We start from the raw sequence: 26,042 nt of genomic DNA on the forward strand, positions 1-26,042 counted from the left end.
ACCAATTCATGAGCTATTTGACTTGATCTGCGGTACGAGTACGGGAGGTATACTGGTAAGTGATGCTAAATTAGGCAAAATATCGCGCGTACACGCGCGTTTGATGAAAATAATTTTTTTTCTTGGTTTTCTATTTTTGTATTTTTCTTCCTTTTCGTCCGTTCCTGTTCTGTTCTTTTCACCGACGAGTCCTTTTTGGAAAACTGTGACTAACTTTTCTTCTGAAACACAAGGCATGCGCTGTGGGAGTTCGGAAACACGACTTAAAACGATGCGATGAAATCTACACAGAATTAGGAACCAGAATATTCTCAAAGCCGAAAGATAGACAAGATGGAGAGACTTCGTGGAAAGACCGGTTCGATAACTTATATCGGGACGGGCAGCAGAAATGGAGAGTCGCGGTGCACGGTTCGAAGCACGACGCGAACGTGTTCGAAAGTTTACTCCAACAAGAATCTGAAATGGACGGTAAACAAGAGTCATTCATCGAATCGTCTTTAAGAGGCGGTCCAAAAGTTTTCGTTGTCGGTACCATCGTGTCTAAATATCCTTCGTCTCCATACATCTTCCGAAACTACCAGTACCCGGAAACCGCCGAGGATGAAAACCATGGGAGATATGCGATGCCAGGTTCCTGCAAACACTTGATGTGGCACTGTTTGAGGGCTTCGAGCGCTGCCCCGTATTATTTAGCCGATTTTTCGTTAGGTGATGAGAAATGGCAAGACGGCGCCGTCACCTGTAACAACCCAGCGATGATGGGCATCATGGAGGCGAGACGCTTGTGGCCAGACCGACAGATTGAGTGCGTGGTTTCCGTCGGAACTGGAGAGGTTCCGCGGGTTAAACGAAAAGATGCTTCATCTTTCCACAGACTAATCGACGCTTCTGAAGTTATGCTCGAATCCTCTTGTAATGTAGAGAGAGTAGATGAGGCGTTGGGAACGCTTTTACCTTTGATTCCAGAGACGAAATACTTCCGTTTCAACCCTGTCGATTCGAGGTGTGATATAGATTTAGACGAAATCGATAAGCAAGCGCTGAAGCGACTGAGAGAAGCAACGGATGAGTACGTGAAATCTGAAAACGAGCGATTCGGGGAACTGTGTCAGTTGTTGCAGCCGGACGCTTTGGACGAAGAAATAGCAGCTGTGATCGCTACTGGACTCGGCTCTAAGAAAGGAGTTTTAGTCATCGAGGCGCAGAGATACGAGAACGAATTCGCTGCGAAAACTGATATCGTGGAAGAGTTTTGCGCTTTGCGGTCCATTCCATTCGCTCGTATTGATACATCTTCGAGTTACAATCCTGATAATACCGGATTCTCTTTTGGGAAAAACGGAGCCACGAGTAAGAAAAGTAACAACAACGATAACAGTCACGCCCACGCGGAGGACAATAATACTATTAGAAGCAGAAACGGTAGTAGCGGTAGTAACAGAAACAAGACGGGAGGAGAGGAAGAACTTTTGGACGATACCAACGTAGCAATTGAGAATCTCAACGCGCAGTTTAGAAGGATTGGCGCAAACGCAGGTGTCATTCACTTGAACTGCGTTTCAGATTTGGAGGGCATCGTGTTGCGTTGGCAACACGATATTACGGCCATAGCAGAGCCTTCAGCTGTGGCAAATTTGTTCATAGAGTGTGCGAAATATCCATCAAAGCAATCGCAAAAGTTCACCTCTCTGTATGAAATGTGTTCCTCTGTACCTTCAGTCGAGGTGGAAGGTGTTTTGCACACGTTCATAGGAAAGCACTTGCAGGCAGATTCCAACGACGGGCAACTTGGCGCGTATCTCTTTAAAAGAACTATTCCTCTGGAGTATTTGTCAGATTACACGGCGAGTAAACTTATTGGCATGTGGAAGGATAAAATTATCGTCAGTCAAGCTTCTATTGGCGCAGACTTGCTGGAAGCTTTGTTAGATGCCGGAGCGAAAGCAATCGTGGCTCCTTCAAACGAAGATCCAGACAACTTCATATCGGCCGGCGCAGACGGGGACGATATCCTTCAGTTCTTCGCGGCGTTTTATCATGCATTGTACGTTGTTGGCGCGGATGCACCCGCGGCAAGTTCTGCAGCGTGTATGATTCAACCTTCTTGTAGTTACTTTCGATGTCACGTGCGTGTGCGAGGGAGTACGGTCGAGTTGAAACCAGGCGAAGAAGTAAGAAAAGTGGCCACGCCGAAGAAAGCTGCGCAAGAACAACAAAATTAGATTTGTAATAGAAAATAAGCTGATGACACGGTTTATAAATAATAATTGTATAACAATATCCTCTCTCCCTCTAATTCTACTATGCATGATGAATAAATATGGTAATATATGAATTGTCCATCCATTCTTTCCCTTATAGCGCGCCGAGAACTGCATCTCTCCCTCTCTTCAAAGCCTTCTCATCAATCACCTTGACGGACTCAACCCATCCAATAGATTGCAACACCTTGTATGTCACAACCTTAGCGGCATCTTGAATAAATGCCCACATGATTACGTACAACCAACAGTACACGGCTAAATCCCACTCGATGCCTTGCATCCCATTTCCGAATGGCCAATAGACGGCCAAAAACGTAGAACACGTAGTAGCGAGAATAAACGCGCCAACTAAAACGATCGACGGCATTCTCGACCACATCCAACCTTTCGTTCTCGAGTTGAACACGGAGAAGTAATCCGAAAGCGAGATTTTCAAGTACATGAGCGTTTGGATCTCTCCGTATGTCATGACTGGTAATCCCATGGATCGCCACAGGCCATCCGGCGATTGCGAATCCAATGATAACTCCAACAATACGATCGAACCAATCAAAGCAACCATGCCAATAGCGGAAGAGACAATATATAAAATATTCAGATCCCACTTCTCTGGCTTTATGGAAGCATCGACGTGATCGTACGCGACCGAAATAATGGTGCCGTCATTCAAGATGGTGATGGTAACCAAAGCGATAACTGGGATCGCAAAGTACGACGGCCAATCCGCGTTGTACTCGTTCGGATGATAGAAGATGCACGAGATGAAAAAGAAGAACAACAGCTGTTCAGTACACGCGACGCGGTAAATCACAAAGTTCTTCATTCTCTGGAAGATCTTCCTTGAGGTCACGATGGCGGTGACGATAGTGCTCAAACCCGGTTGCGTCAAGACAATATCGGCGGCAGCTTGCGCTGCAGAAGTCGCCCCTTGAACGGCGATACCGACATCAGACCGTTTTAACGCCGGCGCATCGTTCACACCATCACCAGTCATGCCAACCAAGTAACCTTGTTGACGTAACGCCTCAACGATGAGATATTTGTGCTCCGGGAAGACTTGGGCGAAACCATCTGCTTGGCGGCACATCTCCCCGTAGTCTCTGCCCAACGTCGTCGACGCCTCGAGATCCTGAGCCGTAAGCAAAGGAAGCTTCTCAGCACCTAAAACATTCGTTCCCATACCTAACGTGCGGCACGTCTCAACCGCAATCGCACGGTGATCTCCAGTGATCATTTTCACCGTGACACCAAAGTCATTCGCGCAATCGATGGTATGTTTGGTATCCGGACGAGGCGGGTCCAAAAAGGTAAGAATACCGATGAATTCAAATTTCCGTTCAGTGATGTCGCCATTTTTCGTTCTTGCAACGGCCAAGGATCGAATACCTCTGTGCGCGAGCTCTAATACTTTTTCTTCAACTTCTTTACCGATTTTATCTTTGTTTACACTCATCTCCAAAAGCACGTGAGGAGCACCTTTAGTGACGACAAACTTCTCACCGGTGGTTTCATTCTTCACAGTCGCTTCGGTTCTCTTGATGATTGGATCAAACGGAACGTAATCGGTGTGCTCGTACGGGTCCAACTCGACGCGATCGACCGAGTTCAACACCAAAGTATCCAACGCATCCTTCGCCGGCTCCCACCATTTCGCCGCCAAAGCGGCCAATTTCAACACTTCTTCTCTCGTAACATCCGGCACGAACGTTGGCAAATACTCTTGCAGCATCATCTTGTTCAACGTCAAAGTTCCAGTCTTGTCCGAGCACAAGATGGTCATACCCGCGAGTTCTTCCACGGAGGAAAGGCGAGCTACGATTGCCTTCTCCGCGGCTAGTTCATGGCATCCCAACGCCAACGTCGTCGTACAGACTACTCTCAACGCGATTGGAATCGAAGCGACTAAAAGAACGACGTTGAACGCGAGCGTTTGCCAGAAATCGACACCGATCATGTTCAAGTAAATAAACACCAACGCGCAAATAAACACGCCCAACGCAACCAAGATGTACATGATTTCTCTCAACACTTTTTCAAAGTGCCCGAGCTCGTCTACACCTTGGACTAAATCCGCAGTTTTACCGAAGAACGTTTGCGACCCGGTCGCGGTAACCGTAGCTTCGATTTCACCGCGCGTGACCGTTGACCCCATCTTCGCTTCGGAGCCTTCAAACATAGCCACCGGTAAACTTTCCCCGGTCAAAGCGGCTTGGTCGACTTGAATCGGTTTACCTTCTCGTAATTTGCAGTCAGCTGGAATAGCTCCACCGGCACCTAACGCGATCACATCCCCCGGGACTAACAAAGTCGCGTTGATGGTGTATATTTTATTTTCTCTCTTAACGATCGCTTCTGGTTTCAACGAATCTCTCAGAGCTGCGATGGAATCACCAGCCTTTAACTCCTCGATAAAGCCGACCAAAACGTTCAGTAACTGCAAAACAACCAGCACAAGGACGTCGACCACGTCGTCGGGCGAACTGTGCACGTACGCTTCTAAACTTTCGATAAGAATCGCGGCCCAAATCATCAACGGCATCGGCTGGACAAATTCCAAAGCCAGTTTCACCCAGACGTTTTCTTCTTTCCTGGAGAGTTCGTTCAAACCGAACAACTGCAAGCGTCTCTCCGCTTCGAGTTCGGTTAAACCGTCCTCGGGAGTGTTGAACAGAGTCTCTCTGTCCACGCCCATGTAATACTGATCGTTCGTCGTCATACTACTCATATTGTTATTATTCTCCTCGCCAGAATCGCTTCCGGTGTCCGACTTATTGGTGCCGTATTGCGACTCTGGACCTGATTTTCCCGCGGTTAACAACGGTTTCGTTCCATCACCAGAGCTGCCGGACTCGATGTCGTTGTACGGCTTCTTCGTCGGCGACATGTTTGTTCTCCTTTTCTTCTTCTTCTTTTAAAGTATTACTCTCGATCGGAAAGAAAGAAAGAAAGAAATTCTCGAAGAGTCGGGGAAACACCCACACGCGGCCTTTTGAGGATGATGATTACGCCCCAAAGACGGAGAGAAAGAAGAGAGAAGAGAGTCGTAGACACGCGTTTCGAGCGAGATCAATTCTCTGTACTATCGGTGGTATGAGACGTGCGCAATTCGAATAATACTATATATTAAATAATACGTTACGCGAAAAGGCAGCACGCGCAATAAATATAATGTGTGATATAGTCGCGTGGCCAACTAATGCAGATTGTTCGTGTGTTTAAGCCACAAACGGAAAGAAAGAATTTTTTTGGTGTTGGTTGGTGTTCGAAATTCAGGTCACAGAGCGGCTCCTCAAAAAATTTTTGAGAGAGAAGAGGCAAGGAAGCACGAAAACAGAGAAAGGACTCCTCCTGTCCTCAGTAGTTCTAGTTCAAGTCGTTTTGTATACGAAGAAGCATGGGAGGAGGACTTCGACGAACACTCTCAGCAATAGCAACATCATCATCATCATCATCGAGAAGACATGTTGCATCGTCGTCGAGTAGTCACATCATCACAGACTCGTTGTTCATTCGATCGCTCGTTTCTGCTGTCCCTTTCGATGGTGGTGGTCGCACGACGAGTTCTTCTTCTTCTTCTTCTTTCGGAGGAGGAGGAGGCGAAGGAGGAGGAGACCAAATGCGGCGTCGTCTTTTCTCATCATCATCAATAAACGAAGAAGTGGTGAGAGAAGAGGTAAGCAGACGATATCAACACCAACGACAGAGAATAGTACAACGACGACAACACAACAACAGTAGCTTTAATAACAAAAACAGATTTATGAATAGAAGTGGCAGCACGAGAACATCCTCCTCCTTGTTGACGAGTCAAGTGCGTGGATATGCGTTTTGGAGTAACAACAAGAACGAAAGTCCTTCTTCTTCTTCTTCTTCGGCAACGAATGAGCTCGAAGACGGCACGAGTAGTAATAGTAGTGGCGATGAAGGAGGAGACTCTGTGTCATCAATAGTAACAGATCTTAGCAGCAATACTACTCTTCCTCCAGGAACAGAACTTGTCGGCGAAGTCGCGCAAATAGCGGGGGAGTCGTGGTACACCACCGCCGGTTTGATGTACGTCATGGAATACTTTCATCTCGTGAGTGGATTAGAGTGGTACCAAGCGATTGCCGCTGCGACTGTAGTTATGAGAACATTAACACTACCATTTACCGTGATGCAAATGCGAAATACGGCGCGGATGCAGTTGGCGCGACCGGAAATGGAGCGACTTCAAGAACGCGCGAAGCAAACGCAAGCGCAAAACGACCCCGAGGCGGCGCAGAGACATTTGAGCGAGGTGACGGCTATATGGAAAAAATACGAGTGTCATCCGGTGAAATCGTTAGCACCTTTGTTAGTTTCAGCACCGTTGTTCGTGTCCTTCTACTTTGCCATCTCGAGAATGGCGGACGGGATTGGATCCTTCAAAGACGGGGGTGCGTTTTGGTTCACCGATTTATCCGCCGCGGATCCAACCATGATGATGCCTCTGTTGACGTCCGCTTTATTTTTAGCCTCGGTCGAGTTAGGTGCCGTAGAAGGTATGAACAACAATCAACAAGGCCTGACCATGAAGTGGGCACTCCGAGGATTAGCCTTAGCTTTAGTGCCGATGACGTGGAACTTTACTCAAGGCGTGTTTTGTTACTGGATCACGAGCAACTCGTATTCGCTCTTCCAGGCGACTTTGTTCAAGTCTACGATGATGAAAAGATTAGCCGGCATTCCAGATACCTCTCACTTGGCGAACCTAGATTCCAACTTGTTGAACCAAAAAGTCAACTTGGATAAAATTCACGAAAAGTGGGGCGAGAAGCCGACGTTACATTCGCAGCGACCGCCGAAAAAGATTAAAGCGGGGAAGCGAACATATTCATCCTCGGGACAACAAGAACGACACGAAGAACACGTCGCGGTAAAATACTTACCGTCAAATGCACTTTTTAAGGAGAGAGGAGATATGTTTTGAATAAAGTAGTAGTTGTCATGATTAGGACGAGAGAAAGAAAAACTTATTATTTTCCCTTTCGTGGGCTCGTTTTCCGCTCGTGTGTCCATCAAAAGAAGTACTTTACGTTTGAATCTTCCCTCATAAAATCCAAATGTCAGCCTTTACAGCGTTGTTAAACGCTCACGCGCTTCGCATGCGATCGTCGTCGTTCTCCGAATCCTCCTCGTGCTCCTCTTCGTTGAGAGGAGGAGGACGAGGAGCAACGACGAGGACGCGCGTGTTCTCCACCAGACGTGATGATACTAGTAGTACTAAAATCTTTCGTCGTCGTTGCGTATCTCTCTCCTCCTTCTCCCGTTCAAAGAGAGAAAGTGGACGACGACAACAACAACAACAACAACAACAACAACAACAACAACTGGTAGAAGCGTTGCAGCAACAACATCAAAGGAGAAATAATAATACTACTACGAAGAGCAGAGGATCAGGGGTCATCGTTGGCGTCCGCAACGATAATAGTAGCAGCAGTAGTCTTAATTATTATTCGTTGAACAGTAGTAACGAGAACGATCAAACGTCCAGCAACAGAGAAGAAAGAAAGAAGACAGCAGCAGCACAAAGGTACGGCAAGAAGAACTGGTGGGGCACCGGGTCCTACACGAATTCCGTGTTTAGCAAGAAAGTTGTCACGAGAGCGACGACGAATAACTTCTCCGCGTACGCAGCTTCGGACGAGAACAACAACAACAACAACAACAACGACATTTTTAAAGGGAATGCAGCTTTCAATCTCTTCCTCGGACCGCCGATGAAGATTTTTGGGGCTTTATGGAACAGATTGGCAAAGCCGTTGCAAGATTTTGGCTTTGGTAGAACGCGAATTATGGAAGGTGGTGTAGGTTTGTTCATCGTTGGAGGGGCACTGTTGGGTGCTTTGATCGCCGGATGGATTGTCGGCATCTTTAACAACGCCAGGAAGAACTCTTACCAAGCGTTTATTGAATTCCCACTCGCGTGCGGGATTCAATGCGGGACGAACGTAAGAATCAGAGGCGTGAAAGCGGGAACGGTGTTATCTGTGCAACCAGCTTTGGATAAAGTGACGGTTTTGGTGGAAATGGACGATAAGAAAGTGCCGATTCCAAGAAATTCGACGATTGATGCGAATCAGTCGGGATTAATCGCAGAGACTATTATTGATATTACCCCGAAATTACCCATCCCGCAAGCGCAATGGGGTCCGTTAGATGCCGGGTGTGAAGGGGAAGGTGTTATCGTGTGCGATCGAGGACGAATTGAAGGGAGACCGGGGGTTTCTATGGATGATTTAGTTGGCATTTGCACGCGCTTAGCGAAAGAGATGGAACAACAGGATGGAATTCGAAAGATGTTTCAAGTCACGGATGGGGCTCAAGATTTGATGCAGGTGTTAGAACCGTTATTAACCGAAGCTGCTTTGATTGCCAGAGAGCTTCGACCGATGATGCAAGGTGTCAAAGACCAGGGTACATTGGAAACGATCGAGCTATTAGCGGGACATGCGTCGGCTACGGTGCAAGATATTCGAGAGTTGCGACAAACGATTTTAACCGAGGAAAATCAAGACATGTTGAGACAATCCATCTCGACTTTGACAAAGACTTTGCAACACGTAGAAAAAGTATCCGGAGACATTTCGAGCGTCTCTGGTGACCCGAGCACTCGAGCTAACTTGCGACACTTGATACAGTCGCTTTCGCGTTTGGTAGACGCTTAGACAAGTTTTTATACCATCGACTCTGATGACAAACGTGTTGTACAAACAAGTGCTATTCTATATTCTAATTCTAAAGCTTTACATTTTCTTCCTCTAGTAATCGCTTCTTCAGCGTCTCTAGAGCTTCACGCGTTAACATTGGATGCACCTCCACATTTTCTTCTTCGTCGTCCTCGCTTTTCGTCCTGTGTGCGAATAGTAACCTCCTCGCTTCTGTGCTGGACAATCCAACTATTCCGTGCTTTGATATTAACGAATCATCATCTTTCGTCGTTTTTCCACTGTTGAATATCTTTAGCGATCTTATTGCGCCTCTGACTCGTCCAAACTCGAACCCTTCTTTGAAACCAGTTTTATATCCTTCGTTGAATCCTTTTTGCACCGTGGCGGTTCTCCCGACGTCTAAACCGTCTCGATAACCGGCGTTGAAAAACCTCTCTCGTCGAGTCTCTGACTCTTGCTGGAGAAGATTGAACTTATTGTTCGCTTTCTCTTCTTCTCCAATATTATTATCGTCGTCGTCGTTGTCGTCGTCGTCGCCCCAGACGTCTGCCGTTCCGCCTCCCGCGATGGGCATAATAACAACGGGAGGACGAATTATTGAAGAAAATTTTTCCTGCATTTACGTTTTTTGCATGGCACATAATATCATTCAGTTTCGTTTACAAATCATTTACACTAAATAGGGACTATCTAAAACGGCGTAGCCAGCCGCAACGCCACCTTCGTCGCTCGAAGCCGCTTTCGTTCTCAACAAGCTCCCGCCATGTTCGTTCATGACTCGTGCGGTATTACTATTCACGTCGCCTTTGCGCAAATACGAACCGTAAATTCCCAACTCGCTCAAGCTTTCGATTTCGTGCGCTAAACCTTTCCTCAACATGGTCACTTGATGACTGGGAGGAAATATTCTTTGCATCAAGATGTACGCCGGTAAATCTTTCGTATCGTTTTCTAATTTTTCTTTCAGTTCTTTTCCGTACAAGTTGTTCCCGCCACCTTCGCGTTGTGGCTTTAACACGTAATCCGCCGGGTTAGATAATCCTAGTTGGATTGTTTTTTGCATGTTTTTTTCGCCTTCGAAAGAATACAAACCGGCAAACACTTTTCGCATCTCGGTCGCATCGTTTGGCATAAACTTTTCGAGCACGCCTTCTTCCGCTAAAGCTTGTTGAATCTTCTTCGAACCGGCCAGGTGCATGGCCACCGAAGGCGACTTCAAAGAGCTCGATTTCTCCAACAACATCTTCGCTTCCCATTGCGCTTCACTTGGAAAATCGCTCGGTGAGTAGCCAGCGCGAAAGTATATGACGCTACATAACTGACCATCGATGGAGAAGAGGTTTGTTTTCAGATCTAATCTACCGCTTTCGTTGATTTCCCGAAGCGTCTTACGAATCGTCTTCACCCCGATTGTTTCGAATACTTTCTGAGATATCAATCTTTGATCGAATATGTTCGTTTCCCCTTCCTGAACAACCATTAAAATACTAGCGTTCTCGCATTCCATGCACTTCCAACCTTCGCAAAGGGTTTTCGCCGCTTGATTGAGCGAGTCGTTCGTCGGCATGTTTTCTTTCTTCAACTTCATATCGTCATCGATGTTCCCTTTCGTATACTCCGCTAAATGCTGATGCAACAGCGTCACTTTCGAGCCTAACCCCATAAAAGACGTGCTCACTGTGTTCACTTCGACTTGTAAAGGCATTCCCGATCGCGTGTCGAGCATATAATCCGTCCGTAAAATACCTAGCTCTTTATCTAATCTCCCGTTCCCGCGTTTCCCGCACGCCTCGTAAATTTTCCAGAGTCTCCCGGTAAACTCCGGGTCGCTCAGCGCGGCTTCTCTCAAAGTCTCTCGCATGAATGCGTCGTCCTCGGAGACTTTATCGTACAACTCCGCAAATTTTGGCGTTATTTCTTTCGCAAACTCAAACACATCTTTCGGAAACGGAGTCGGATACAGCGCGACTGGCGCGTGAAACACTTGTCCAGCCGTCTCCTTCCCTGAGGCGACGACTAAACCGTGTTGAAACGCCCACGAGATGGCTTCTTCAGCGGTTGGGCGGATGGTCGGATCGTCCACATCATCGTTCACGAGCATACTGCTGTTGGTGCTACTGCTACTACTACTGTCGTTTTGACTCCCTCGCCTCGTTTTATTGCTCCGTCGAAAACGAAAAGAAGAAGACAAAGAAGAGGAGGAGGAGGCGTTGGTTGCCGCCGTTTGCGATGGTCGTCTGCGATAACGATGATGATGTCCTCTTCCTCGGAGAAAAGCAGCACAAACGACGAGCGCACAAGAACACTGGTGATACGTACGAGATGACGACGATGACTTTGAAGAAGAAGAAGAGGAGGAGGAGGCGAGAGAGGGAAGGAGCGTCGTCTTCATTTAGGATAATGAGACATTTAACACGAGTTTCTTTTCATGTTTTTTCGCCTTGCCGGTTCCACCCGTTTTTTTGAAATCAAGTTATTTTTCGATTCTTCAAAAGAGATTCAACAGAAACATCAAGCCTCCTTCCTCTCGTTTTGGTGAAGGCAAAGAGGACAAAGAGAGCACAAAAAAACACCCACACGCACCCACGCTGCTGCTCACGACGCGCGAACTATTATAATACTTGTCTGCGCTTATCTATATATATATATTTGAAAGTACAGATACTACAGGCGAGAGAAAGAGACGTTATATTGCTTTTTGGAAAATTCAAAAAAAAAAGTCAAAATGAATTTCGACGATGTTCCCGTCGTCCGGAACGAGAAGAAGTTCGACGACATCGTCCAAGAGGCTTTGAAAGGAGGGGATCCGCAGTTGCTCGTGCCGCCTAAGTCTATCGCCAAAGACGTTTTGAAGGAGACGACTGGAAACGTGTACGCGATGAGTGGGGGACAAAAGTTTGCGACGACTGGTGGCACGACCACTGCGACTGTTGACAGTCCGATGGCGGCGAAGACTATTCCTGCTTCGATATCACCGGTGAATGCGAACAACGCGAGCACGGATTCACCTAAGAGGACTTTTTTGAAGAAGGGGACGGGCGTGAAACGTATTTATACTCCTCCGAAAGAACGCACGTCGCCGTCGCCGTTGGCGTCTTCTTCACGAAAAGCCGAACAACAAGTGGCAGTAAAAGACAAGACAAAAATGACGGCGTGGGAAGTGGAGGAGTACGAAATGCAACAGGAAGTGGCGAATTTTGAATCTTTAGAGCATGCGATCAAAGGAAGAGCGTCGAAAGCGTCGATTGATCGCGCGGCTGAAGAGTTTGTGCAAAATAGAAGAAACGCCGAGGAGATGCTTTCCGAAGACCCGCTCTCGTATCCGTACGCTCCGAAGCAAGTCCTAGCGAGTGATGATGAAGCAGTAGCAGCGACAAGAACAACAAGAACAACAACAACAAAGATGACGACGAGTAGTCCAGGTGTAGCGTCGTTTACGCAAACGAGTGGGGGTGAAGATGATAGAAAGCCTGTATCGACAAAACACCGAGCGACTTCGCCCGTGGCAACGAGCACTCCGCCTCCGTCCGCTTTCCGACGTTCCGTGCGAGGTTCACCTATGCCACCCTCCTCGTCCCAACGAATCAACGAGTTGGCGCGAAGCTCCATGTCGCCTGCCGCAGTCAACCGCTCTGCGATTAAAAGACAAGAAAACGCTCGAAAAACTCTGGATAAAGACCGAGCGGAACTCGAGAAAGATATGAAAAATTTCAAGAAGCAAATGATGGAGTTTAGAGAGCAAAAGGATGATTTCGCGAGTCACATGAAGCGAGAGAGATTGGCGCTGGAACAAAAAGAACGCTCAGTTTTAGGACAATCTCGAACAGAGCGCGAAGAGATTAAGCTTTTGAGAGGTGAAATAGAAAAAATGAAGGAAGATCAAAAGCATAGAGATCAAAAGTCAAAGTTGACTGTCGATCGTTTGCGGAAACAAGTTGAAAATTTATCTCAGGAAGCGGCCGCATTGAAGTTGGAGAAAGAGCGAATGTCAGATGAAATGCGTCGCATGAAGATGTCTCAACGTCAGAATAGCTCGCAGACACCGGTTAAAACGGAACCAATCGTTTCAAAACCGGTGAAGTCGTCGCCCATGTTCGCAAAAGCGTCTCCGCCTCCGGTATACATCAACGCTGCTCCCGCGCAAGAAGCTAGGAATATGTGCGTGAAAGAAGAAGAAGAAGAAGAAGTAGAAGAACATCATATTTACGAGGAAGAAAAGGTTCCGGATGAACTCTTACGCATTCCAAATATCGATCCAGCGCCAACTTGGAACGATGTCGCAGAAATTGGTGTTTCCGAGGACGTTCACGCGGATGGGAAAATCACCCGAAAATATGCGGACGGCACCCGAGTGACAAAATTTTACAACCAAAATTCCTTTCGCGTTGAAAGCGGTTCCTCATTGATCATGTATTACGACAACGGTGACATGAAAGAAACCCTTTCAGATGCGAGTATGCACATAGTGCGATACTGGTATTCCGGTGTCCGAACGTGGCAGTCGAACTATAAAATAGGAAAACTTTTGTCCGGACGGAGCGAGAAGGAGAGAGCGACCAAATTCGAGTACAGCATCTTTCACTACATGGACGTGAAAGAGGTGGAGGTTGAATACGTGAGCGAAATCAAAGACGTATATAAAGATAACGGAGAAATATGGAGAATATACCCGGGCGAAAACGGTAGGCAAGAAATGATAGGTTATAAATAATACTACAGGTAACTCGCACTAGCGAAAATTTCAAACCCACTGTTGTCCAAAAACACCTCGATCGTTGTCCTTTGACTTCAAAGAGGGAAAAAACAATATTCATCAGCACAAGCACTTTAGAAAAAAGGAAACGTGTAACACACGCACACAGTATTCGTAGTATCACATCATGTCCTCCGCGACGAGCATCGACATTCGAACTGCACCTACCGAACAACTCTCGGTGAGTACAGTGGGAGCTTCTTTCTCTCCTTCTTCTTCCTCTGTGTTCGATTCTAAAACGAAATTTATTCTCTCTCTTTCTCTCGCTTTCTCCGATCTGTTTTTCTTTTCACGAACAAAGATTGACCGACTTTTTCTTCCTCGTCTTCTCCATCTTTGAATATCAGGTATTGCAAGAGCAACTAAAACACGATTTAAACATGTGCGCGGAGAGTGTACAAAAATTACAGCAAGCGGTGGGAAAATATCACACCTCTGGAATGGCCTGCGAGGCTTTGAACGAAGAGGAAGTAGGGACGCCAATGTTAGTGCCTGTGACGGAGAGTTTATACGTTCCCGGGAAAGTAGGCGCGACGGATAAAGTTTTAGTAGACATAGGTACGGGGTATTTCGTAGAGAAAACACCGAAAGGGGCGGAGGAGTACTGTAAAAAGAAAGTGCAGGAGTTGCGAGTGAACATGGAGAGGATTATGAACGTAGTGCAACAGAAGCGAAAACAGTTGGTGATGGTCTCCGAGCAGCTTTCGAAGAGGGGACAATGAATAAAACGAAAGAAGTAAACAATAATAGCAGCAGTATAGTTTTTCTCATTATAGCAACAAACAAAAGACCACGAAGATGATGTATTACTACATATTTATTAAGCGAGTGCGCGTACACGTAACGCGTAAGTGACTTCAGTGTGTATTCATTCTTGATAGCGAAAGTGTCCTAAAAATTCCGTGTTCCCTTCTTTCGCGCCTTTAATCGGCGACACGGTGTGATTAATATACTCGTAACCTAACGTTTTCGCCCCTTCAATAACGTTTTGAATCACCTCTTCGTGCACTTTTGTGTCTCGAACAACTCCTTTACTCCCTATCTGTTCCCGTCTCGCTTCAAATTGCGGTTTAATCAAAACAATCAAATCGCCGTTTGGTTTCGACACTTTCGCCACGCTCGGTAAAACTTTCAACACCGATATAAAACTCAAATCCAAAGTCACCACCTCCACTAAATCCGGCAAAGCCTCTAAATATCGCAAATTCTGTCGTTCCATGACTACAACTCGTTCGTCTGTTCTAATTTTCTCGTGCACTTGTCCGTATCCAACGTCCACGCCGTACACTTTCTTTGCGCCTTGTTGCAACAAACAGTCGGTAAACCCGCCGGTGCTCAACCCGGAGTCTAAACAAATCTTATCTCGAACGTCCACCTCGAAAAACTGCAGCGCCTTCTCTAACTTCAACCCTCCTCGACAGACGAATTTCGGTTCCTCCGCTAAGACTTCAATCTTTACGTTCGGTTTCAGCTTTGTCCCCGGTTTCGTTATTTTCTCTCCATCGACCAAGACTTTCCCTTGTTGAATCCAACTTTGAACGACGTTTCTGCTCAAATCTGGATTGGTGAGCAACGTCAGTTCGTCCAGTCTTTGTTTCGGGCCCGATTTCGCGTACGATATCGTCGTCGTTTTCTCTATTTCCTCCTCCTCCGATGAAGACGACGATGCTCTCGCCCTCGTCGTACCACTCCTATTATTACCACTCCTATTATTATTACTACTACAACTCCTAAAATTCGTACTTTTTCTGTTACGAGCCCCGAACAAACACAACATCAAAAACCGTGTCGTCGTGTGGTGGTGGCATCGTCCCCCGCGAGAGTAGTGTTTCGACGATGATGATGACATCAGCGAGGAGAAACATCTTCCCGTGGTAAAGGTCGCCGCCGCTCTCATTATTGATGAATACTACTCAATGCGCGCTCACAATTAATATTTGTGGAAAAGAGCTTTTTTTGGTTCCCTTTTCAGTTTTTTTTTTCAGGCAGGCGGCGGCTGGTGGATTGGCGGAAATCAAAATCATTCATTTCATCACTTCATAGTATTCGAAGCACACCACGCACACATAATCAACACATTCATCGAGAATACTATGCTCGCGTTTACGACGACGAGAAGCACCGCGCTACCCTTCCAAAAGACGATAAAAACTCTGAAGAAGACTATCAGGGAAAAGGCTGCTTATGCTAATAAATATAAATCGAAAACGACAACAACGACTTTTGCCCTCGCGGATGAGGATGAGGACGAGTTCAATGTTGACGACGGCAAAGAAGACGAGGACGACGATCAGGCGTTCATTGACTCGTTCGAAAGAGACGGTTCAGCGACGAGTTCTTCTTCTTCTTCCACCTACCCTTTACGGGTGAAATCGATCGATGCTTTGAGCAGTACGACGACCCCTCGGAAGAAGACGCAACGAGAAATTGAGGCGCAGACTATCGAAGACGCGAACGGTTTTCACGCGCCGTGGTCGCAATACGAGTTAAGAGTCGAGGAAGACGACGACGACGAAACGACTCCGTGGGAAGAACACATGAAAGAAGTCATGGGGAAGAAAGCAAACTGGCCGTGTTGGGATTTTTCGAAACCGGAGGAGGAGTACGAACCGGAACCAGAGTTTGTTTCGTTTCAGAAACCTCCGGAAAAATACGACGCCTTCGAGGAGAAGGCGCGGTTGTATAAAGAACGCGTGAAGAAAGAAAGAGCGCAAGCGATGAAAGAGAAGGAAGAGAAAATTCAACAGTTTCGATACTTGTCGCAAGATGGGGACATTCGATTGAGAGATAAGAAAACAGTAGACGAGAGCGAATGGGACCACGAGAAAATCGTCGAGTTGATAAACTTTGACCCGAAGGAGAGAAGGAGGATGATGCAGTCTTCAGTGGAGGTTTACGACCCTCGATTTCCGTACGATTTCGGAGAGTGCCCGGATCCGCCTGAAGACACCTTGGACTTCCTTTATAAAATCGGTAGATTGTGCGTAGATGACGAGTGGGAGGATCGAAAATGGATCGAAATGACTGGCGAACCAACGCCAAAGTTTGACGATTTGGACTTGGACAAGGAGGAGCAAAAAGAAGAGCTCGGCTTGGAAGAGATGCGAGAAGAGAAGTTGATGAAGGCGAAAGATATCGGTTTCGACGATGACGACGACGACGAGGAAGAGAAAGAAGAAGAAGAAGAATAAGAGAAGATTTTGTTATTGTTGTTAATATATAGTAGCCGCGTACAAAAAAAATTGTCAATTAAAATATTCCAAGCGCCTTGCGACGTGCCTCCGCGTACGATTTGAAAGCTTCGTTGTCTGGAGAAAAAAACACCGCTTCGACGATAGATGAATTTTCTTTCTTTCTCAATTCAACGTGCCAACCTTCTTCTATCGTATCGAGCTCTTGGAACCGTTCCCTTCGCGATTTGTGTTCCTCGGGTAAATCTCTAATGAACCCTCTCGGAACGAGTATGAACTTCTCGTCCACGACCATCTCTGCTTTACCGCCCGCTCCGGCACCTTTCGCATTCCTTTTATTACTTTGCGATGTGTTTATCCTAGAAGGATCTGAGCGTTGCCCGAGCTGGAGTCTCGCTATTCCTCCTTCCAAGGAGTCTTCCATATCTTTTTGCTTTCTATGTTCCCCACTTTGGTTTTGTAACGAACTTTCGTCAAACGCCGAACGACTCTCCGCCTCTGCGGTCACCGAGAGCGATAACACGTCTAAGCGCACACTCCCTTTACTCGCTTTTGCGTACGCGTCGCACGGTCTATACATTGAAGATTCTATCGTACACACGATGGTTCGCGTGAACTTGCTATTATTACTATCATCACTTTTCTCCTCGCTCAAACTATTCGTCTCTACGTTCGCTTCGTGTTCTTTAAGAAAATTCAACATCTCCTCCTCCCTTATTTTCGCCTCTTCCTCGCTCTCTGCTGCCACGGTAAACTTAAATCGCATCGGCGCTCGTTTAATCGGGAACAGCTTAGCTAATTTCGGTATCATCGCCAGCGCTTGCTGCTTTGCCGACTTGGTCGGATCTACCGAAAAGTGACACTCCTTCAGCGCGCTTTCAATCATGCCGTGCGGGTACGGCCTATTCGTCTCTGGATTTATAGTCTTCTCGACCAATATGTTCACGCAATCTCTCGTCACCGACTCTTGCCCAACTTCTCTTTCTTTCTCTCCAACCTGTAACTCGCCTTTTTCTAAAATCACTCGACATATCTTCTCCTCGTCCGTCGTACCGAACGCCTTCTTCAAATCCGCCTCTTTGGCGACGATGCCTTTGGAAACGTTCAAGTAAATAGCGGTCGTTTGTAACACGTTATCTACATCCTTCTCCGCGCCAGCTCGAAAAGAAACGACCGTGTTCTTATAGCACGCGATTTCAAACCGAATGCCGTGCGTTTTGTATCTCACCACCGCGACATTCGTCAGTTTCTTAATCCCGACTGGAATTGAAAGGCGTCCAGCCATTATTCTTTTATATCTTCTTCTTTGTTGTCTTCTTTGTTGTCTTCTTCTTCTTCTTAATGTATTTTACTCCTACTCCAACATTTGAGGATGGCGGCGATGATATCCTTCTTCCAGAGTAGAGTGGTAAAAATAGAACAACAACTCTTTTTTATTGCGTATGTAGTATGCACTCTTCAAGTTGCGCGGTGGATGTTAACGAGAAATTCTTTGTTGTTGTTGTTGTTGTGTGGAAGAAGAAGGACGAATCGCTGAATCGAAAAAAAAGAAAAAAAAAGAAGGAAAATCGACTCCTCGCGATATAATAATTGTCGCGACAATAATACTAAGAACACACGGGCACCATTATTGTGGTGAACAACACAACAAGTACATCAGACACATCGAAGAAGAGCGTTTTATTTGTTATTTGTTAGTATTAGTATCATTTTGAGTGTACACAAAGAAGAATAAGAGGGAAGAGATCGCGAATTTTTCGAGAAGAAGATTTAGAAGATTTAGACGACGAAGAAGAGATCGTACGTGACATAGTACGACTACCACGAGAACAACAAGAATAGATTATTTATAACAACACAAAATGTTACCGCTCTCCTTGCTGAAAACCTCTCAAGGGCACTCCATGCTCGTTGAGTTGAAAAACGGTGAAACCTACAACGGAGTTTTAAACGCCTGCGACGCCTGGATGAACGTCCACTTAACGAAAGTGGTGTGCACGAACAAAGACGGCGACCGGTTTCACGAGCTGGAGACGTGCTTTATTCGAGGGAATACGATTAAATACATGTGCGTGCAAGAAGAGATCATTCAGTTAGCGAAAGAGGAGAACGAAAGGAGAGCGGCGCAAAGAGGACCGTATCAAGGCCGGGGCGGCGGCAGAGGCGACGGCGGCAGAGGGAGAGGTCGAGGCAGAGGAGGCAGAGGAGGCAGAGGAGGCGGCGACCAATAATAACAATAAACATCATCCCTAGTTTAATAAAAATAGTAGTTTGTTTGTGTGTACATATACGTACTCAGCATTGGTAATAATTAGCTCATTCGACTCGCTTCCTTCTTTGATGAAAGTACCCGCTCGCCTCCCTTTGCGTACTTTATTTGTCAGCAGCTGTTTAAAAGTAAAACCAAGAATTCAGGGCACAGACTCTACATAACATCGCCCCAAGAATAATACCAGTTTACGACTCCTTTACTAATAATAGTTTATCATCGTAGGAGCGATACATGAAACCACGCACGTCATCATGCGCACCAAACTCCTCTGACCGCGAGAGCGCACGAAGAATAATTCGATTTTTGTCGTAAGTAGAGCGCGACGACGAAAGAATCACCTACTCGTACAACAATCGAGAAAGTCGTTACGCGTTGTTCGTACAAAATGGTCCGAGCGCACAGCGAAAGATCCGTGGACGCTTTAGTCTCCGATTTTATCCTCGAACAATCCTTAGAGAACATCGAATTAATACACGAACAACTTCGAGGCGCGTATGATGGAGAATCGAGAGAGGAAGGAGAAGGACAGTTGAACACACGAGAAGAGAGGAATGAGTTGCAACAAACGCCTCTTCTCGCGTCGTCGGCATCGCCTTCACTGCGAGCATTGGCATCTGTCGATGCTTCCACGGATGCTTTGCGGATATTCATAAAGCGATTGTGCGACGAAAACAGAGAACACTCGGAGTACGAGGATGCAATGTTGCTGGATATTATCGGAGTGTTTGCAAGCGCTTCGTGTTCGCCTCGAACGCTGCGCTTTTGGTTCGAGACGATTGCAAAGAACAGGAAAAGGAAGAAAGAAGGCGTGGAAGCGTTGTTACGATCGGTTCGAAATGCAAACGGAAGATCTGCTACGTCGTCGTTCTCGCCAAAATGTTGTTTTCATTTAGACGGCGAAAATGCGGGGATTTTAGGGAACGCGGAAGCTAAATGGCCGTTCGCAAAGGATGGTTTCTCGGTCGTCACGTACGTGTACGTAAATAGCTTTGAGAACTCCGAAACGAACCAGATTAACGCGGAAGCGTTAGCGCAAGCTGCGCAAATTTCAACGCCAAATATGAAGATCTCACCGACGGCGGCACAAGTTTTAGCATCCGCTGCGGCTGGAAGTAAGGTAGAGTACATGCCGCGACTTTTCTCGTTGCTTTCGAGCGAGGGGTCTTCGGGGTACGAGAGTTATTTTCATAAGAACTACTTAATATTCGAAGCTCAAGGAGAAAAAGGCGAAAGGATTACGCTCCCATTCTCGCACCAGTTTCAGTTGAAAACTTGGCTATGCGTTGGCGTGGAGTACTCCGTGAAAAGAGAGATGGCATCGTTGTACATCAACGGGAAGCTCGTCGAGACGCACTCGATGAAACTACCTAAAGTAACGAAACCGCTTGGTTTTTGTTGTCTGGGAACAAACCCTCCCGCAGCAATGGCTGGTATGCAAGATAAGAGAAGACAGTGCGCTTTATACGCTGAGCTTGGCCCCGTGTATATCTTTAGAGATGGACTTGGAACGCAGGCTTTCAAGAAACTATACGAACGCGGGGGGGATTACGTGCCATGTTACGTTGGTCAATATCGAGATTCACTTTTGACTACAGCTTTGAGTCAATCCATAATTGGTGGTCATAGTAGTGGTGGTGGTGAAAATAATAGTACTTATCATCATCACGAAAGCAGTACTGATCCATTTGCGCGAACGGCAAGTGGCAACGTCGCCACATCTACTGCTCCCACAACTACCGAGGGTGAAGAAGATGAAGCGGAGATATTCGACAAGTCGCTATCGCCAAAACTTTTGCAACTGTTCCATCCTTCCGTATCAAAGTTGAACATTAAATCTGTTACGAACCTTGCGCCCTCTGGGTCTAGCAATGCGGGCCGGAAAGGGATTTTGATCGGAAACACAAAGGTATTCAAAAGAGATTTGATTCGTGATTCGATGTGGGAGAATTTCCAACCGGGACCGTGTGAAATGTTAAGACTTTTGTTGGATGAAGAAGGAAAAGAGGATAATCGCATCGTTGATAAGTCAAACGCGTGCCTCATTCTTCAAGTCATGGTCGAGTTAGCTCGAAGTCATTCTCAAAACGTTCAAGCTATGGCAAGCATGAATTTGGGAAGACTCCTTTCTCAAATACTTCCCAGACTATTCCAGGAGACACCAAACGAGGATAGTTTGCACGTCGAAATATGTAAGTTACTCGGTAAACTTCTCGTCATCTCCAGAGAACACGACGGCTTGTACGATGAAATGCTCGCGTCTCTTTATTTGACGCTCAAACCATACGCTCAAACTGGTTGTTCTTCAAATGGTATCGTTGAAGTGTTGCGCTCGTTAAATGCGGAAGCGCACGCAAACGCAAGCGCACTTGTGAAATTAAACGGTTTACAGATGCTCCTAGATACTGGCTGGGACAACATTGAGATGCTTAGATCCAATGAAGATATCGCAGAAGAGCTTACTCTTTCGCTCTTTGTGATTGTTTCCGCGGGAGATGCGATTGAAGCGTCAAAAATTCTTCTCGAATTCATCAGTGCTTTCGATGGTACTCAAGGGTACTCACTCATCATCTCGAAAGGATTGAAAGCTTTAAATAGAGCTGTTCACGCGTTGAATCATTCTTTCAGGAGTGTATTCACCGAGAATTTCATTGGTCAGGGTGGCATTGAAATTTTAATGCGGTTGCTCCGAAAAGTTGCCATGAAAAATGAAGAAGATGGAACATCTCGCGACGAAGAGAAATACGGCACTGAATCTGAGATAATCGCCGATGTCATTTTGATCACCGGTCATTTAATGAATGGTGGCTTCCTAAATATTAACGATTTGACTTCTGCGAAAGCAATAAATGAAGAAGGTAGCGTCACGGCTTCACAGGTAGTTCGTTCAATCAGACATACTCTTCGATCAAATCCTTGTATGCTTTTGAACGAATCCGTATTTGACGCTTTACTTTCGATTTCGTTGGCGACGAAGATTAATCATCTCGAGGACATAATGGCGGCCAACGTACCCTCGGTAAAGAACGAATTGATGTTTGACGCCCTTCTTGAATCGTTACCGTACTCGAAACCAAGTGTTCGTAAGAGAGCTTTGGATGCTTTCATTCTTTTGGCGTGTACAAAGGCAGAAAACAGAGACACTTTAGTTTCTACGCTGGAATTCCCGGAATGGATCGTCCTGCTACTTATTCGCACGAAAATTAACAGTGATAATGAAGACGATACCATCAAAGTTGGTATTGATTTACTTGACATTCTTTTACATCACGCGTTGAGAGCCTCGCGTGATGGTGCTTTTGTTCTCGAAATTTTGTCGAAATCTTTCAAGACGACCGGTGAAGCTAATGCGAAATCGATCGAGCAGAAAGTACTGACGAATCTGCTTTCGTTTGTTTTTAAAGAACTCAGAGGCTTTAATAAGCTCGGCATTTCGGAAAATTCCCTCGTCATGCGCGATAACGGCTTGAAATTATTATCAGTCGTGGATACACACTTGCATCGCATTGGGACTGATTCAGAAGCGAGTGATGAAGATTCCAAGAAAATGGCCGATATGTACGCAGAAATTCGTAACATTCTCGGTACCGCAACAGATGTATCAAAAAATAGTGACTCAAGTGGTCATGTTTCTGCGGAAGAGCGATGGAATGCGTACAAATCTTTGCGAAGCACGAAAGAGAAGGCGTATTTAGCGTTTGTCCAGGACTGGGTAGAAAACGATTTCGAAAATCTTCCGTTGTCCAAACGATGTCTCGAAATTGAGCGGAGAGAACTAGCCCGTCGCGAATTTGTGCGTTCGATGCGCATCAAGTACGAACGAGAAAGCTTGAAGATTCTCAGTGAGTTTGAAGGCGGAGATTTTGCAAATTTCCCGTGGGAGGTTGACCCGATTGAGACTGGAAAGAGAAGACGTTACATTTTAAGAAGAATGAAGGAACCTCCGAAACGAGAACAAAACAAAAAAGCCATGGAAGAACTTCCTTCGATAACGTTACCAAAAGCAGTGAACAGAAGAGAGAGTTTAGACTTTGACAGCGAAGAAAAGATGATTCAGGAGGTACAGGAGGAAGAAAAAAAATTGGAAAAGAAGAACGCGAGGGAACAAAAAGGAGCTCACACTGATGCGACGCGCCTCGCATATAAACTCACCAACTCGATGGTTCTCAGCGACGAACCAGTTTTCAAAAACGATGAAGCTACGATGGTGACGCCGTTAAAAACGTTTCGCGGTTCGTTAATTCTCACTGAAGATTGCATATCGTTTACAGGAAAAGATACCGAAACCGGTATCGAACACTCATGGATTCAGAAACTCGATGAACTTCATCAGGTACAATCGAGGCGATATTTGTTACAGAGAAGCGCTCTGGAGTTTTTCTTTTTATCTCGAGAGACGTACTTTATCGATTTCGGGTCCTCCGAAGAAAGGAAGAACATCTACAAATGTTTGATTCGAATGAAACCGAAAAACTTCGTCCCTCTCTACCTCGAAGCTTCAAACCCGGAGGTTTTGATGCGGAAGAGCGACATCACTTCGCGATGGATTCGACGCGAACTATCAAATTTTGATTATATCTTAGCTTTGAATACGCTTGCTGGGCGCAGTTATCTAGATATCACTCAGTATCCTGTCTTTCCTCACGTCATCGCGGATTATGAATCGGACGTGTTGGACTTGAACGATCCAAAGACTTTCCGAGATTTATCAAAACCCATCGGAGCGCTGAATCCGAAAAGACTCAACCAAGTCAAAGAGAGGTACGATGCGCTGAAAGATGATCCGGAAATCCCACCGTTTCATTACGGTTCCCACTATTCGTCCGCTGGAGTCGTGATGTTCTATCTCCTAAGACTTGAGCCATTTACAACTTTGGCATACAATTTGCAAGGCGGGAAATTTGATCACGCGGATAGACTTTTCACTGGCGTCGAATCCATGTGGAAGTCTGTTTTAAATGATATCTCAGATGTGAAGGAACTCACGCCTGAATTTTTCACCATGCCTGAGATGTTCTTAAACTTGAACAATTGCGATTTTGGCACCACGCAAAAAGGTGAAAAAGTCGGAGATGTCAAACTTCCAAAATGGGCAAGCAACGCGGTTGATTTTGTTGCAAAGCAAAGAGCCGCTTTAGAATCTGAACACGTGTCTAAGAATTTGCACACCTGGATTGATCTCATATTTGGATTTAAGCAGCGCGGTGCAGAAGCAGTCAAAGCAACGAATGTTTTCTATTATACGACGTATGAAGGAAACGTAGACGTTTCAAAAATCACAAACGCGACCATGCGACGCGCTTTGCAAGACCAAATTGAGAACTTTGGGCAAACACCGAGTCAACTACTGAACGTGCCACATCCTGCACGACAGCGAGCACACGATACGTTGAGCGGATCTCATTGGTTATTCGAACGACCCGGCGTCGTTGGAAAGTATCGATTGAAAACGAACGAAACGCAGGCTATTGCAAGCGTATCGAGTTTTGGGAACAATTTACTCGTAATCAACGCAAAGTTGGAAATTGCAAAACATCAGTTTAGTCCAAATATTCCAGATGGGACGTCGAACCCATTCACATTTGTCCCGTCTAAAAGAAGACCGGTAGCGTCGTCGAATTCTACGTCGTCATCATCTGGCGGAGGATTGTTATCGTCGACGCTTCTTTCCAAGTCAACTTCGCTCATCGGTGGATTCTTTGGTTTTCCTCAAAAGGCTATGAATGTTTTAGAAACAATCTTAGATGAAAGCACGAGCGAAAGAAAACCAATGTGTGTAACAGCAGACGGAAAGAGAATATTCTTAGGAGGTAATATTGATAATTCGGTTCGCATATATTCCGGTGATCCAAACGGATGCCGATTAGAGTGCATGCGAAAAGTATACGGCGGGATTGTGACATCTTTGGCACTGGCGTGCGACGACCAAATATTAGTTGTTGGCTCCGTCGATTCCACAGTTTCGCTTTGGCTGGTTAAATACCCAAGCACCAAAACAAATTTGGATAACATTCGCGAAGGTTTACGCGATAACATCGCGATGATGCGTGTCGAAGCCAACAGCATATTCAACGAAGGATCGACAGTCTTGGAAGTCATTCATCGCAGAGAATTCGAGACGTTTGGAAATAACTTTGACGCGGCTTCAGGTAATGATGCCTATATCGTCGGTACACAACCGGTGCGATACTATCGCGGACACGGCGCAAGAATAGACGCAGTTTCGGTTTCCGCAGATTTGAATGTTATCGTGGCAACCTCGAAGACGAATGGGACATCCATTTTTCGTCTGATGACGAACGAAGTACTCACGAACGTTTCAGCTCTCAGAGGAGAGATGAATGTCATCACTCCTGATGGCATCATTATAGCGTGGGAAAGAGAATCACACACTTTACGAGCGTGCACTCTGAACGGACGTATCGTCGCCGAGAGACCATTAAAAGATCTCATCCCGCTTGTAACTTCTTTAGCGTGGAGTCGATCGGGCGAATACGTAATCGTAGGAACTGAAAAGAAAACTGCATCAGTAGCACAAGCAGGAGGAGGAGGGAATGGTGGAGTTTGCTTGTTTGCCTTGCCGTGGCTCTCTTTGTATAACACGTGGGCGTTAGAGTTTGCAGTCACATCGCTAACGCTTACAAGCGACGAGACGAATATCATCGTCGGTCTCGAAAATGGAGAGATAGTCATCTTGGCGAACCCAAGTTTATCGCTTAGATTGGTGGACAACTTATTACAATCAGGTTGGGTTTCTGGATTGTAAAAGCACCACAATAATAGTTAGTACGGTAGCATTGTTAGACATAGAGAATTAATAAACATGCGCACGTCATTAGAAGTAGTAGTATGTATACAATATTGAAGCGG

At 46.0% G+C, this 26,042-nt stretch overlaps 13 protein-coding genes across 13 annotated transcripts; 8 read left to right on the forward strand and 5 right to left on the reverse strand.

Moving 5' to 3' along the window:
- Window positions 1-464: 464 nt before the first annotated feature.
- Window positions 465-2,225, forward strand: Bathy05g01420 (predicted protein; the record flags this gene model as incomplete). Its single annotated transcript, XM_007513011.1, has 1 exon — window positions 465-2,225. One exon carries the CDS (start codon window positions 465-467, stop codon window positions 2,223-2,225), a length of 1,761 nt encoding a protein of 586 aa, XP_007513073.1.
- A 133-nt stretch (window positions 2,226-2,358) lies between these two features.
- Bathy05g01430 (plasma-membrane proton-efflux P-type ATPase) lies at window positions 2,359-5,151 on the reverse strand (the record flags this gene model as incomplete). Its single annotated transcript, XM_007513052.1, has 1 exon — window positions 2,359-5,151. One exon carries the CDS (start codon window positions 5,149-5,151, stop codon window positions 2,359-2,361), a length of 2,793 nt encoding a protein of 930 aa, XP_007513114.1.
- Window positions 5,152-6,027: 876 nt separating this feature from the next.
- Window positions 6,028-7,218, forward strand: Bathy05g01440 (predicted protein; the record flags this gene model as incomplete). Its single annotated transcript, XM_007512804.1, has 1 exon — window positions 6,028-7,218. One exon carries the CDS (start codon window positions 6,028-6,030, stop codon window positions 7,216-7,218), a length of 1,191 nt encoding a protein of 396 aa, XP_007512866.1.
- A 133-nt stretch (window positions 7,219-7,351) lies between these two features.
- On the forward strand, window positions 7,352-8,956 carry Bathy05g01450 (predicted protein; the record flags this gene model as incomplete). The annotated part of the gene is made up of 1 exon (XM_007512953.1): window positions 7,352-8,956. The coding sequence occupies one exon, from the start codon at window positions 7,352-7,354 to the stop codon at window positions 8,954-8,956; it is 1,605 nt and encodes a 534-aa protein (XP_007513015.1).
- A 70-nt stretch (window positions 8,957-9,026) lies between these two features.
- Window positions 9,027-9,578, reverse strand: Bathy05g01460 (unnamed protein product; the record flags this gene model as incomplete). The annotated part of the gene is made up of 1 exon (XM_007513253.1): window positions 9,027-9,578. One exon carries the CDS (start codon window positions 9,576-9,578, stop codon window positions 9,027-9,029), a length of 552 nt encoding a protein of 183 aa, XP_007513315.1.
- Window positions 9,579-9,629: 51 nt separating this feature from the next.
- Bathy05g01470 (glutathione synthetase) lies at window positions 9,630-11,351 on the reverse strand (the record flags this gene model as incomplete). The annotated part of the gene is made up of 1 exon (XM_007512896.1): window positions 9,630-11,351. One exon carries the CDS (start codon window positions 11,349-11,351, stop codon window positions 9,630-9,632), a length of 1,722 nt encoding a protein of 573 aa, XP_007512958.1.
- A 333-nt stretch (window positions 11,352-11,684) lies between these two features.
- Bathy05g01480 (hypothetical protein) lies at window positions 11,685-13,670 on the forward strand (the record flags this gene model as incomplete). Its single annotated transcript, XM_007513312.1, has 1 exon — window positions 11,685-13,670. The coding sequence occupies one exon, from the start codon at window positions 11,685-11,687 to the stop codon at window positions 13,668-13,670; it is 1,986 nt and encodes a 661-aa protein (XP_007513374.1).
- Window positions 13,671-14,092: 422 nt separating this feature from the next.
- Bathy05g01490 (predicted protein) lies at window positions 14,093-14,434 on the forward strand (the record flags this gene model as incomplete). Its single annotated transcript, XM_007513068.1, has 1 exon — window positions 14,093-14,434. One exon carries the CDS (start codon window positions 14,093-14,095, stop codon window positions 14,432-14,434), a length of 342 nt encoding a protein of 113 aa, XP_007513130.1.
- A 146-nt stretch (window positions 14,435-14,580) lies between these two features.
- On the reverse strand, window positions 14,581-15,609 carry Bathy05g01500 (hemolysin A; the record flags this gene model as incomplete). Its single annotated transcript, XM_007513286.1, has 1 exon — window positions 14,581-15,609. The coding sequence occupies one exon, from the start codon at window positions 15,607-15,609 to the stop codon at window positions 14,581-14,583; it is 1,029 nt and encodes a 342-aa protein (XP_007513348.1).
- Window positions 15,610-15,805: 196 nt separating this feature from the next.
- Bathy05g01510 (predicted protein) lies at window positions 15,806-16,903 on the forward strand (the record flags this gene model as incomplete). The annotated part of the gene is made up of 1 exon (XM_007513238.1): window positions 15,806-16,903. One exon carries the CDS (start codon window positions 15,806-15,808, stop codon window positions 16,901-16,903), a length of 1,098 nt encoding a protein of 365 aa, XP_007513300.1.
- Window positions 16,904-16,961: 58 nt separating this feature from the next.
- Bathy05g01520 (predicted protein) lies at window positions 16,962-18,188 on the reverse strand (the record flags this gene model as incomplete). The annotated part of the gene is made up of 1 exon (XM_007513005.1): window positions 16,962-18,188. One exon carries the CDS (start codon window positions 18,186-18,188, stop codon window positions 16,962-16,964), a length of 1,227 nt encoding a protein of 408 aa, XP_007513067.1.
- Window positions 18,189-18,765: 577 nt separating this feature from the next.
- On the forward strand, window positions 18,766-19,134 carry Bathy05g01530 (U6 snRNA-associated Sm-like protein LSm4; the record flags this gene model as incomplete). The annotated part of the gene is made up of 1 exon (XM_007512890.1): window positions 18,766-19,134. The coding sequence occupies one exon, from the start codon at window positions 18,766-18,768 to the stop codon at window positions 19,132-19,134; it is 369 nt and encodes a 122-aa protein (XP_007512952.1).
- A 426-nt stretch (window positions 19,135-19,560) lies between these two features.
- Window positions 19,561-25,938, forward strand: Bathy05g01540 (unnamed protein product; the record flags this gene model as incomplete). Its single annotated transcript, XM_007513123.1, has 1 exon — window positions 19,561-25,938. One exon carries the CDS (start codon window positions 19,561-19,563, stop codon window positions 25,936-25,938), a length of 6,378 nt encoding a protein of 2,125 aa, XP_007513185.1.
- Window positions 25,939-26,042: the final 104 nt, after the last annotated feature.

Source organism: Bathycoccus prasinos (genome assembly GCF_002220235.1).
Source record: "Bathycoccus prasinos genomic : chromosome_5".
Lineage (NCBI taxonomy): Eukaryota > Viridiplantae > Chlorophyta > Mamiellophyceae > Mamiellales > Bathycoccaceae > Bathycoccus > Bathycoccus prasinos.